At 41.7% G+C, this 12,621-nt stretch overlaps 1 protein-coding gene across 1 annotated transcript in view; it reads left to right on the forward strand.

Annotated features, from left to right (window-relative positions):
* Positions 1 to 12,621, forward strand: part of pkd1b (polycystic kidney disease 1b) — a 205,610-nt gene that overhangs the window by 57,625 nt on the left and 135,364 nt on the right. Inside the window, exons 14-15 of the mRNA XM_043715206.1 lie at positions 3,788 to 3,947; positions 7,457 to 7,591. Of these exons, the coding sequence (XP_043571141.1) occupies positions 3,788 to 3,947; positions 7,457 to 7,591 (295 nt within the window). The remainder of the gene's footprint in view (positions 1 to 3,787; positions 3,948 to 7,456; positions 7,592 to 12,621) is intronic.

The raw sequence follows: 12,621 nt of genomic DNA on the forward strand, positions 1-12,621 counted from the left end.
CCTGGGGACTTATCAACCTTCAGACCTAACAGTCTCTCCAACACCAATTCCTGGCAAATATAAATTCCCTTCAGTTCAGGTCCTTCAGCCACTGTTACCTCAGGGGGATTGCTTGTGTCTTCCCCAGTGAACACAGCTCTGAAGTATCAATTCAATTCTTCTGCCATTTCTTTGTTCCCCGTAATATATTCCCCTGTTTCTGTCTTCAAGGGCCCAATTTTAGTCTTAACCATTTTTTTGCCTTTCACATACCTAAAAAAACTTTTACTATCCTCCTTTATATTATTGGCCAGTTTACCTTCGTACCTCATTTTTTCTCTGTGTATTTCCTTCTTAGTAATCCTCTGTTGTTCTTTAAAAGCTTCCCAGTCCTCCGTTTTCCCACTTACCTTTGCTATATTATACTTTCTCTCTTTTAATTTTATATGTTTCTTAACTTCCCTCGTCAGCCACAGCCACCCATGCCACCTCCTAGGATCTTTCTTCCTTTTTGGAATGAACTGATCCTGCAACTTCTGCATTATACACAGAAGTATCCACCATTGTTCCTCCACTGTCATCCCTGCTAAGGTATTGCACCATTGAACTTTGGCCAGCTCCTTCCTCATAGCTCCATAGTTCCCTTTATTCAACAGAAATAATGTCACTTCCGATTGTACCCCCTCCCTCTTAAATTGCAGATTGAAGCTTATTGTATTATGGTCAACTACTTCCCAATGGCTCCTTCACTTCGAGGTCCCTGTCAATTCTGGTTCGTTGCACAATACCAGATCCAGAAATGCAAGTTTGTTGTCGTTTCTACCTCCTCGGTGAACTTTATGCATGTGAGGGTGTTGTTGATGATGTTAAATGTCTCTTCTATCTTATTTCGTTTTGTGACGACAAAGCTGTCATCTACGTAGCGGACCCAGATTTTTGGTTTGATAGTTAGTAGGGCTGTTTGTTCTAGCCAGAGAATTCCTAGAGGCCTGGCACTCCAACCACAACGCCATAAACAAACACATAGATCTAGATACCATCTATCAACCCCTCAGAAAACTAACAGGAAATGACATCATCACAAACCCCAGGAACCCCATCCAGGACAAACATATAAATAGAAAGCAGGAGACAACAGCTTCGCTTCACTTGGAGGTCGCCACTGATGATGTTACCTAGCCAGGTAATGAAATGTCTGGATATCAAACCTACAGCTCAGCGAGCAAACCTACACCCTAAATTAACAGGGGTGGCAGGACTGAAGAAAAGTTGGATTGAATGGGCTTGTACTCATTGGAATTTAGAAGAATCAGTGGAAATCTCACAGACGTGTATGAAATCCGGATGGACTGGACGGACTAGATGCAGGGAATTTTGTTCCTGATGTTGGGGAAGTCTGGAACCAGTGGATCACAGTCTTAGAATAAGAGGTAAGCTATTCAGGACTGAGATGAGAAAGAATTTCTTCACTCAGAGAGTTGTGAACCTGTGGAATTCATTACCACAGAAAGCTGTTGGGGCCGGTTCATTAGATAGATTCAAGAGGGAGCTGGGCATGGCCCTTTTGGCTAAAGGGGTCAAGAGTATGGAGAGAAAGCAAGAATGGGATACTGCGATTGCATTATCAGCCATGATCATTTAATGCTGTTATTGGCTCGAAGGGCCAAATGGCCTACTCCTGCACCTATTTTCTATGTAGCTATGTTCAGTTTGGACATGGTCCCAATGGTGTTGCTAGCTGTGAACTGAACTTTTAAAAGCAGATAAACAGATAAATCTGTGCTCACATGTTAGTTTTTTTTCTCCAAATTGGCTGAATATCCAAGTTTTTTATTTTACAGGATGGTGCAACATCAAATGCGTTTTAACCAGATCAACAATAGCTTTCTTTCAACTTTCTTTCCCCTGAATTGACTGGCTCCTCACCGTGTGACACTTCTACCATCAACATCTACCCTCCAGTACCTGACCCACAAAGCAAGGCAATTAAACTTTCAGCAAGCTATATGGCCCTGAGGGTCATCAGACCTGAGAGTAAATCCCAACTTCACTTCCATCTCCGCCTCCTGGCATGCATTATTGATGAATAAATGTGCTGATCTTTTTTCAAAATCCTCCTTAATCCAGATTTTGAGTTTTCGGCTCTCATTCAGCATCAGTAAATCACCTGCAGTCATTCTTTATATCTTGTTTGGATTATTGGTCAATGTTGGAAGGCATTAGGAGTGAGCAAGGTGGTGTGGATTTGGAGGCTAGTGTGTTGATTCGCTGAAGGGACATCAATGAGCCAACACAAAGCAATAATTGCATTTGAATCTCAATGACACAGAATCACAATATCAGATGTGACAGCTGCTGATATTTTCTGACCAACCATAGGTACCAGTGGATTGGAAATATGCTAATATGACACCCTTATTCAATAGAGGAGGTAGGAACAAAGTGAGAAACTTTAGACCAGTTAGTTTGACCTATGTAGTGGGAAGATTACTGGAGTCAGTCATAAAGGAGGAGATAACTGAACACTTGAAAAATCAAAGCTCAAGTCATCAAGTTTTATGAAGGACAAGTCGTGCTTGACAATCTTGCTGGAGCTCTTTGAGAATGTAACTAGCAATGTGGGTGATGAGGATCCAGTGGATGTGATATATCTAGACTTCCAGAAGGTATTTGACAAGGTACCGCATAATACACAGATCTGAAGGATTAGATCCGAGGGAGATAAGGGTAGAGTATTGGCTTGGATTGAGGATTAGCTGACAGAAAGTAGAGAGTCAGGATAAATGGATCTTCTTGGGATGGCAAACTGCAACTAGTGGGGTGTTGCAGGTTTCAATTCTTGGACCTCAATTGTTTACAATCTATATAAATTCTTTGCAACCAGGGACAGAGTGTAATATAGCAAAATCCACAGATGATAATAAAATAAATGGGAAAGCAGGCAGAGATGAGGAGATAAAATGTTTATATTGATCAGCTAGGAGAATGGACTAGATTCTGGCTGATGGAGTTTAATGTGCATGGTTGTATATTTTGGCCAAAAAATGGGAAAATTATGATTTAAATGACAGCCAATTCAAAACGTGTCAATGCAGAGGGATCTAGGCATTTTGGTGTGTGAATTGCAAGGAAGTGGGTATAATAAGAAAGGCAAATGGAATTCTGGCATTTATTTCAAAAGGACTGGATTATAAAGTAATGAGGTATTGTTATAATTATAAAAGTCATTGGTGAGACCATACCTGGAATATTGTGTCCAACTTTAGTTTCCTTACTTGAGAAAGAATGGGATGGCATTGGAAGCAGTTCAGGGATGAAGGGGCTGTCAGACAAGAAGCAGTTGAATGCCTTGGGCTTGCACTTGCTTGAGCTCAGAGGAATGAGGGGGAATCTGATCAAGGTATATAAAAATTACTAAAGGGGATTGATAAAGTGGACACTGAACAGACAGTTCCCTCTTTGTGGGACAGTCTCAAACAAGAGGTTGTCGATGTAGAGTAAGAGATTCAAACTGAGATGAGAAGAAAGTACTTCTCTCAGAGGGTTCTGAACCTGTGGAACTTGCTGCTGCAGAGTGCAGTGGAGGCAGAATCAATCAATAGATTCAAGAAAGAAATACATACGTTTCTGGTAAAAAGTGGGATAAATAGCTATGGGGGAGCAAATAGGAAAATGGAGTTGAGAAGATCAGCTATGATCATGTTAAATGATGGAGCGGGCAGAAAGGGCTGAATTGGATACTCCTGCTCCTAATTCCTATGTGTTCCTATGTTTCTACGTAACCATCTCACTCTTGCCCATCTGACAGAACTCTGACAGTGTGGATGCCAGATTTCTTCCTGGGATCATACAGTGTCATTGATTGGTTGAGACACAAGAGCCAATCAGAGCTGTGGGGCCTGGTTCAACAGGGTGATCCCAGTGAGGTGATCCCATACTCTGTCACTCTCATCACTGCTCTCAATCAGGTGAGGACTTAAAGTAGTGAGGGACATTTTACTTGCTATATTTTTATAAGAGTTCAGTTCTCAAGAGCACTAATTTTTTTTATCATTATTGAGATTTTAAAAAAAGCTTAACTTGCGCAAAGATACACAACAGTGTTCTAATATATTATACATTACAAGTAATTCTCAATTAAAGGTCAGATTCTATTTCTGTAAAGCACTACTTTAAGTGAAATGACTTTAAGTAAATCATAGATTTCCATAGGGATCATTGTTCAAGCCAGAGTTAAGTTCCTTCAGCCATTTCTCATCTAAAAAAATGTGCTTGAATTGGAAATAGATCACTTATCCCCCAGTGCTGCTTCAAAACCTTATAAATCTCTATTGGCATTGTAACCTCATTCCTCTAGTCATAGGTCCACATTCTCCCTCCATTGCTGCTCAGCCAATCACAGGTTCCCTCTCTAACTCTCTTCCTGCTCCTCCAGAAATGAACTCTATGATTGGGGGAGCAGCTTCTCAGAGATTCACTCTTTCCAAAACATGAATGTTTTTTTTCCAATCACTTGTCTCCCAGGGATGCACACAGTTCTCAAGGGCAACTTTTCCTGCTACTCCCGAAGGTTTTGAATCCTGCGATCACACATCTCAGCCTATTTTTCTCCAAGGTAAAAAGATCCAATTTCTCCAATTTATCCATGTACCTGAAGTTCCTGAACCCTGGAATCATTCTCGTGAATCTTTTCTACACCATCTATAAATCCTCACACTTTCCTAAACTGCGGTGCCCAGACACAGAAACTCTAAGTCCCTATTAATAAAACTGAGCATACTGTATATTTTATTAACTGTTCTTTCCACCTGCCCTGCCACCACATATATGCCCAGATGCCTCTGCTCCTGCACACCGGTTAGAATTGACCCTCTAAGTTCTTCCTACTGGAATATATCACATTTCTCCAAATTGATTGTCACCTAATCTGTATATTCTGCCATTTATCTACATCCACTGGCCTCCTTATCGTTTATAATGCATCAAAACTGGATATAATCAGCAAAACACCCAGGATTGCCCTCATTGAAGCCAGTCTCTGTTAGTAAACAAGATTGTATTTCCATTTGAGTTCAGTAACTCAGAAGATCTAATCAAACACATTCTATGTATTGACTATCTTTATTATGACACTAGATTCGATTTAATCCCTTTCCCATTAATGTTGAATCCAACTTGTAATAACTCAGGAAGCCTGACTGGAAAGGAATATCGTTTTATTTGTTGAATACCGAAATAGAGTCACAACTCATGATGTACGTATCCCATGACAGACAATTATGCAGACTCATCCCTGACTCTGCTTATTTTTTTATGTCCAGAAGTGCTAATACACACAACTGAACAGCATTTACCCCATTATTAAATCACTCCAACTCATTTGAACTGCCACCAGTACATCACCCATGTAGCCAATTGAGTGTTTATACGCAAAGCTCGTTACAGTTAATGCAAATCATCAAATGTGAGGGGGAGGTAGGGAGAGAGAGAAAGGGCTAAATCAAAATGAAGTTGGAGGGGAAAATAAAGCACTGTATCCTCTGAGGTGCCCACCATACCCTAATGGCATCAAGAGTGTTGATAGGCATATGTGCTTTTTCTCCAAGGATACCTGGGCTCGAACATAACCACGGAAGAGGTGATCTGCTTTATAAAAGGCCGGGAGCGTGAGTTCCAGATGAGTGGGCTACGGCCTGTTACCAAGGGAACTCATACTCTGAACTCTGTGAGAAGATTAATTAATGATTCCCCATAAGCCTTGTAGGAAATTATCACAAGTCCAATACCTTACTGTTTGAGACACTGGTATGGAGTCATAGAGTCATAGAGATGCACAACATGGAAACAGACCCTTCAGTCCAACCCGTCCATGCAGACCAGATATCCCAACCCTATCTAGTCCCACCTGCCAGCACCTGGCCCATATCCCTCCAAACCCTTTCTATCCATATACCCGTCTAAATGCCTCTTAAATGTTGCAATTGTACCAGCCTCCACCACTTCCTCTGGTAGTTTGTTCCATACACGTACCATTCTCTGTGTGAAAAGGTTGCCCCTTAGGTTTCTTTTATATCTTTCCCCTTCTCACCCTAAACCCTCTAGTTCTGGACTCCCCGACCCCAAGGAAAATACTTTGTCTATTTATCCTATCCATACCCCTCATAATTTTGTAAGGTCACCCCTCAGCCTCCGACATTCCAGGGAAAACAGCCCCAGCCTGTTCAACCTCTCCCTATAGCTCAAATCCTCCAACCCTGACAACATCCTTGTAAATCTTTTCTGAACCCTTTCTAGTTTCACAACATCTTTCCGATAGGAAAGAGACCAGAATTGCATGCAACATTCCAACAGTGGCCTAACCAATGTCCTGTACAGCCGCAACATGACCTCCCAACTCCTGTACTCAATACTCTGACCAATAAAAGAAAGCATACCAAATGCCTTCTTCTTCTTTGCACTTTTATATTCCCTTGCTATATGAACTCCTGGTTCCCACACCTGGAACAGGTTAGTTTAAATGCTTCGCGAAAGCCCTAGCAAATTATCTCGTCAGGGGATTGATCTTAGCCTTCCTCCTGCACCATCTTTTCATCCAAAACTTTTAACTGCGCTGTCCTACTCTATTCTCATTCACACGTGGAACTGGCGCTAATTCAGAATTTGAAATGTTTGAGATACTGTTTACTAATATCATATGTAGAACCCTAAATCCTGGCTGCAGGACCACATCCGTCTTTCTTCCTGTATCATTTGTATCGATGTGTTGACGGACATTGCTGTTTACCCATCTCCTTTCAGGGGACCTGCAGCCATTCAGTCACATCCTCAACCCTGACATTGAGGAGACAACACACCATCCTGGATTCTCAACTATGACTATTCATGGCAGCATGGTGGCTCAGTGGTTAGCACTGCTGCCTCACAGCATCAGGGACCTGGGTTCAATTCCTGCCTCGGTCGAATGTCTGTGTAGAGTTTGCGCATTCTCCCCATGTCTGTGAGGGTTTCCGTCGGGTGCTCTGGTTTCCTCCCACAATCCACATATGTGCAGGTTAGGTGAATTGGCCATAGTGTTCAGGGATTTTTTAGTTGGGGTAAAAGTAAAGTATTGAAATGGGTCTGAGTGGGATACTCTTTGGAGGGTTGTTGTGGATTTGTTGGGCCAAAGGGCCTGTTTCCACACTCTGGGGATTCTATGACCATGGAAATATCTGTCTATTTCTCTAACAATTGAATCACTTAATCTCTATGGCTCTTTGAGCCTTCCTTGTACCCTCTAAAAGGACTTTGCTCTGGGGTTCTTGAATTAGTAGCTCATTGCAGTTACAATTACTCCACTGCCTCGCCTCTATAACCAACTTGGTAAAAACATTTAAAGTCCAGCTCAACAAGGAGCAAGTAGAGAGCATGCTTTGCTGTGTGATAGTGTTCTGGTTGAACAGGGATTTCAGATTTCTGGTTTTCATTTTGTTTTCAGTGCTCCAGGCACCGTGAGCAAGACCTGAAGGACCGAATCACCATCCGTAGTAATATAACCCGAGCACTGATCTCTCTGACGGTCACAACTCTGGAGGATGTCAGCCAGATCAGTGCAGCACTGGCTCAGTGTGCGGTGAGAAACCTGTAGCTTCTCGACTTCAGACTGAAACTGGTTGTGATGCTCACTATGGTGTAGGTTCACTGCATTCGGGTTGTATTCCTGACAAAATAAACTCACTGGACGACGTCATCCTCATTCTCCTTGGTTCACACTCAGTTAGTACCAAATCTCTCATTCATTCTTCCTTTGATCACCCTTCTCTCTCTGTCAAACTTTCCTTTTATTTTCCTGACATCCTCTTATTTATTTTCTCTTGCTTGTTTACAATCTGTTTGTCTTTTACTCTGTCTCTGTGTCTTATTCTCCCACTGTCTTTCATTCTCCTTTTTTTTTCTCTCTCACTCTCTATCACTCTCTGTTACTCTTTCTCTGACTCTGAGTGTCTCAGTCTCTCTCACATTCTAACTGTTTAGGTCGATTTAGCTGTCTCTCTCACTGTGTCTCTGTCTTCCTTGCTGTGGCTTAGTAGTATTGCCCTTTACTTTGAGTCAGAAGAGCATTGCTCTGCTGTTTGTGATTGTTATAAATGACTTGGATTGGGAAGTGGAAGTGTAGGTTAGTAAGTTTGCTGATGACACAAAAGTTGATGGAGTTGTGGATAATGTGGAGGGCTATTGTAGGTTGCAATGGGACATTGACAGGATGCAGAGCTGGGCTGAGAAGTGACAGATAGCGTTCAACCTGGAAAAATGTGAAGTAATTGATTTTGGAAGGTCAAATTTTAATGCAAGGTTAAAGGCAGGGTTCTTGGTATTGTGGAGGAACAGAGGGATCTTGGGGTCCATGTCCATAGATGCCTCGAAGTTGCCACTCAAGTTGATGCAGTTGTTAGGAAGGTGTATGGTGTGTTGGCTTTCATTAGCAGGAGGATTGAGTTTAAGAGCCGCGAGGTTATGCTGCAGCTCTACAGAGTGTTCCGTTCTGATCGCCTCATTATAGGAAGGATGTGGAAACTTTAGAGAGGGTGCAGAGGAGATTTACCAGGATGCTGCCTGGACTTGGAAGCATGTCTTATGAAGAAAGGTTGAGGGAGCTAGGACTTTTCTCATTGGAGCGAAGAAGGATGAGAGGTGACTTGATAGAGACGTACAAGATGATAGGAGGGACAAATAGATTGGATAGCCAGAGACTTTTTTCCCAGGGCAAAAATGGCTAACACGAGGGGACCTAATTTTAAAGTGATTGGAGGAAGGTTTAGGGGAGATATCAGACAAGGTTATTTACTCAGAGAGTAGTGGGTCATGGAATGCATTACCAGCGATGTTTGTAGAATCAGAGACACTAGGGACATTTAAGTGACTCTTGGATAGGCACATGGATGATAGTAAAATGTAGGGTATGTGGGTTAGTTTGATCTTAGAGTCAGATAAAAGATCAGCACAACATCGAGGGTCAAAGGGCCTGTTCCGTGATCTATCTGCTAAGTCCTGTTAAAGAGAATGGAGCATAGAATCGACTCTGCCAATTCTGATGGAGCGTTGAGGGATATACAGGGAAGGGCGAGGATGATGGATTGTGGCTTCAGGATGACAGCAGAAAGTTCAAGGATGAGAATTGGAAGGTCGGGAGTCAGTGGCCATGGTTCAAAGGTGATGAATAGAAGCTCCAAGATGATTGGGGTGAACAAACAGGCTGTTGAAAGAAATGAAAGGAAGCTTGAGAGTGACAGGGAGAGAATGGAGCAGGATGGCTGCAGTTGCAGGGTACTAGACATATGTCAATGGCATGGGTTTGAAGAAAGTTTGAGCTTGCAGGAAGTCAGGTATTTGTGGGTGGAGGCCATTGTGTGATTCACATGAAGATAACAAACTGGGAGCAGGTGTGGCCCATTCAGCCTCCAAACCTGCTTTTCCATTTCATGAAATCATCTCTGGTCTGACTGCAGCCTCAACTCTACTTTGCTGTCTTCTTTTTTAACTTGTCGGTCAAGAATTCAGTATAACCCTACCTTAAAAGTATTCAATCATTGATCTCCTTTGCTGTCTGGGAAGAGTTTTCCACAGTTTAGCACCCACTGAGAGGAAAGATTTCTCCTCATCTATCTGAATGGAGACTCCATTTTTTAAAAAAATTGTCCTGTAGTTCTAAACTTCCTCATGAGGGAAAAGTCGTCTGAGAATTCATTCAGTCGAGTCCCTGCAGAATCATATAGGTTTCAATAACATCACCACTCATAGGCCAATGGCTACAGGCCTAACCTATCCAACCTTACCTTATAATATAACTCTTTAATCCCAGCAATCCCTCTCAGAGCTGCTTCTAATGCTATTATGTCCTTTCTGTAGTTAGGAGTTCAGACTGTATGCAGTACCCCTGCTGTCGTCTTATCAGCACTTTGTAGCAAAACATCCCTTCTCTGATATTTCATTCCCCTACAATAAAAAACAACATTCCATTTTCCTTTCAGATAACCTGTTGCACCTGAATGCTAACGTTTTGTGACCCATGTACCAGATTCTTTTGCACCACCAAATTCTGCCATCACTCTCTCTCTATCTCTCTCTCTCATTGAGTGTTGGTTACGTTTGTGAACTGTTTGAAAAGTAACTCGGCCAATTGCTGTTTGCAGAACTATGACTAAATTTAGTTTGTCTCAGAGAGCAGAGAACCCCTGGAATGTTGGTTTGTTTGTGCTAGATTTACAACCAGAGTGTGAAAACTTGAGGGCCATTAATTTGTTTGTCTTTTGGGGTCAGGATTAATTTTATCCAAAGCAGAGAATGAAAGTTTTCGAGCAGTTTTGAGGAGACCTGAGTGGGGTCAGAAGTGCAACTTATATTCTGCCCAGTGGGCGGCACGGTGGCACAGTGGTTAGCACTGCTGCCTCACAGCGCCGGAGACCTGGGTTCAATTCCCGCCTCAGACGACTGACTGTGTGGAGTTTGCACGTCCTCCCCGTGTCTGCGTGGGTTTCCTCCGGGTGCTCCGGTTTCCTCCCACAGTCCAAAGATGTGCAGGTCAAGTGAATTGGCCATGCCAAATTGCCTGTAGTGTTAGGTAAGGGGTAAATGTAGGGGTATGGGTGGGTTGCACTTCGGCGGGTCGGTGTGGGCTTGTTGGGCCGAAGGGCCTGTTTCCACACTGTAATGTAATGTAATCTAATCTAATCTAAAGAACACATCAAGAAATAAGTTATCTTTGTACAAAGTTAATTTGAGCAAGTACAAAAGTGATTGGGTAGAAATTTGCAGATTATTAAATGAGTGAGAAAGTGTCAGCTTTAAGTTTTGTGAGTACTCAAGTAAGAAGCCTTCACAGTTCACAGGAAAATGACTGTGAAGAATCAGTTGTATTGAACTTAAAGATTTAAGATAGAGGGTACTTTCTCAGGAAGTGAAATTGTAAAGTATACTGCAAAACTATACAACTATAAATACAATATTGGAGAATAGATGAAAATTTTGTTTTGCTGAGTCTTTTAAGACCTTTTCAATTTTATTGTAAAAACTTGTTTTATTGCTAAAAAAATGTGCAGATGCCTCCATAGAACATAGAACATAGAAGAATACAGTGCAGTACAGGCCCTTCGGCCCTCGATGTTGCGCTGATCCAAGCCCACCTAACCTACACTAGCCCACTATCCTCCATATGCCTATCCAATGCCCGTTTAAATGCCCATAATGAGAGAGAGTCCACCACTGCTACTGGCAGGGCATTCCACGAACTCACGACTCGCTGAGTAAAGAAATGAGACTCATTGCACGATTTATATGCACACACAAACGAACAAGCAACTAACTTAGGTTGTATAGCGACTCCTACTTCTTTACAGATGCACAATGTTCTTCATCCTTAAACTCCAAGATCTATCCCATTCCCATTGATGCAAATGTTAAGGACAGATTGAAAGTAATTGGCTGAAGAAATGAGAGTGATATGAGCAAAAATGGTTTCATGCAGCAATTGGTCAGGAGCTGGAATGAGTGGCCTCAGAGTAGGGCAGAGTGCATTCAATTCAAGCATTCAAGACGAAATGGGATTGGTCTCTGAAAGGACAGTAAGTGAAAGGCTACATGGCAAAAGCTGGGCATGGCAGGGGGTGAATAGCTCCCCAACACAGACACGTCAGACTAAGTAGCCACCTCCTGTGCTCCAACCATTGTGTGATTCAGTGATAAGTTATATGACTAGTCTTAGTGGAAATAAAGTGATTTATTTCACACTGTTTCTTCATCATTGGCTACACTCTTCACAAATACTATGACATTTGACTTCTCTCTTTTTCTCTGAAAATGCAACATCTATTCTGAAGCACTTCGCAACAGCCTGCACTACTATAGCGAGGAAAATGTTCCATATCTCTATGCTATATGATTAGTCATAATACATCAAATCTAGAGAGAAATGGCAGTGAGCAGCTATTGCAAGAATTTCTCTTTTGTGCTCAGAATTATCATGTAATTTGTTTAAAATATTGTAGTTGCCTAAAGCATGTTCACTCCAGTAGTTGGGGAACTGCAGTATAACAAAATCAAAGAGATTACTGTTCCTGTTAGAGCAGAATAACTTTGTAGAGGTACATGACAACACAATGTAATTGCTGCAAACCTATGATTTTGTTTCCAGAATTCACTTAGAACAATTCTCCAACAAAGCTATCTACTACCCATTAATGTTTGCATGTGGCTCATTCTGTTTATCAAAATTGTACATTTCTAGTGAAATTTACTGCTTTCTTCCTGTCAACAACAAAATTAACCATTGTTAGGAGTCTAAATAGCATTCTTTGTAGTACTTACTTTTGAAATGTTAGTTACAGATTATTTAGCAATCACAAGTGGAGGATGGGCTTTTTAAACCTTAGCAACTTATGATTGGCCATTTTAAGTGCCTTTCTTGCATTCAGTGGAATTGATTAAACCAAAATAAAATATAAATTGTCTATTATTTTCATCAGAAAATGTTGATAATTGGACCAGTCCAAAAGTGAATTGAACCTACCTCTGCCATACTCTCAGGCAGCTAATTCCAGCTTCCCAATCACTTGCTGCTCTAAACCATTTAGCTCATGTCACAGTTATTTCTTTAGCCAATTACTTTTG

This window comes from Chiloscyllium plagiosum, chromosome 24 (assembly GCF_004010195.1).
Source record: "Chiloscyllium plagiosum isolate BGI_BamShark_2017 chromosome 24, ASM401019v2, whole genome shotgun sequence".
Taxonomy (NCBI): domain Eukaryota; kingdom Metazoa; phylum Chordata; class Chondrichthyes; order Orectolobiformes; family Hemiscylliidae; genus Chiloscyllium; species Chiloscyllium plagiosum.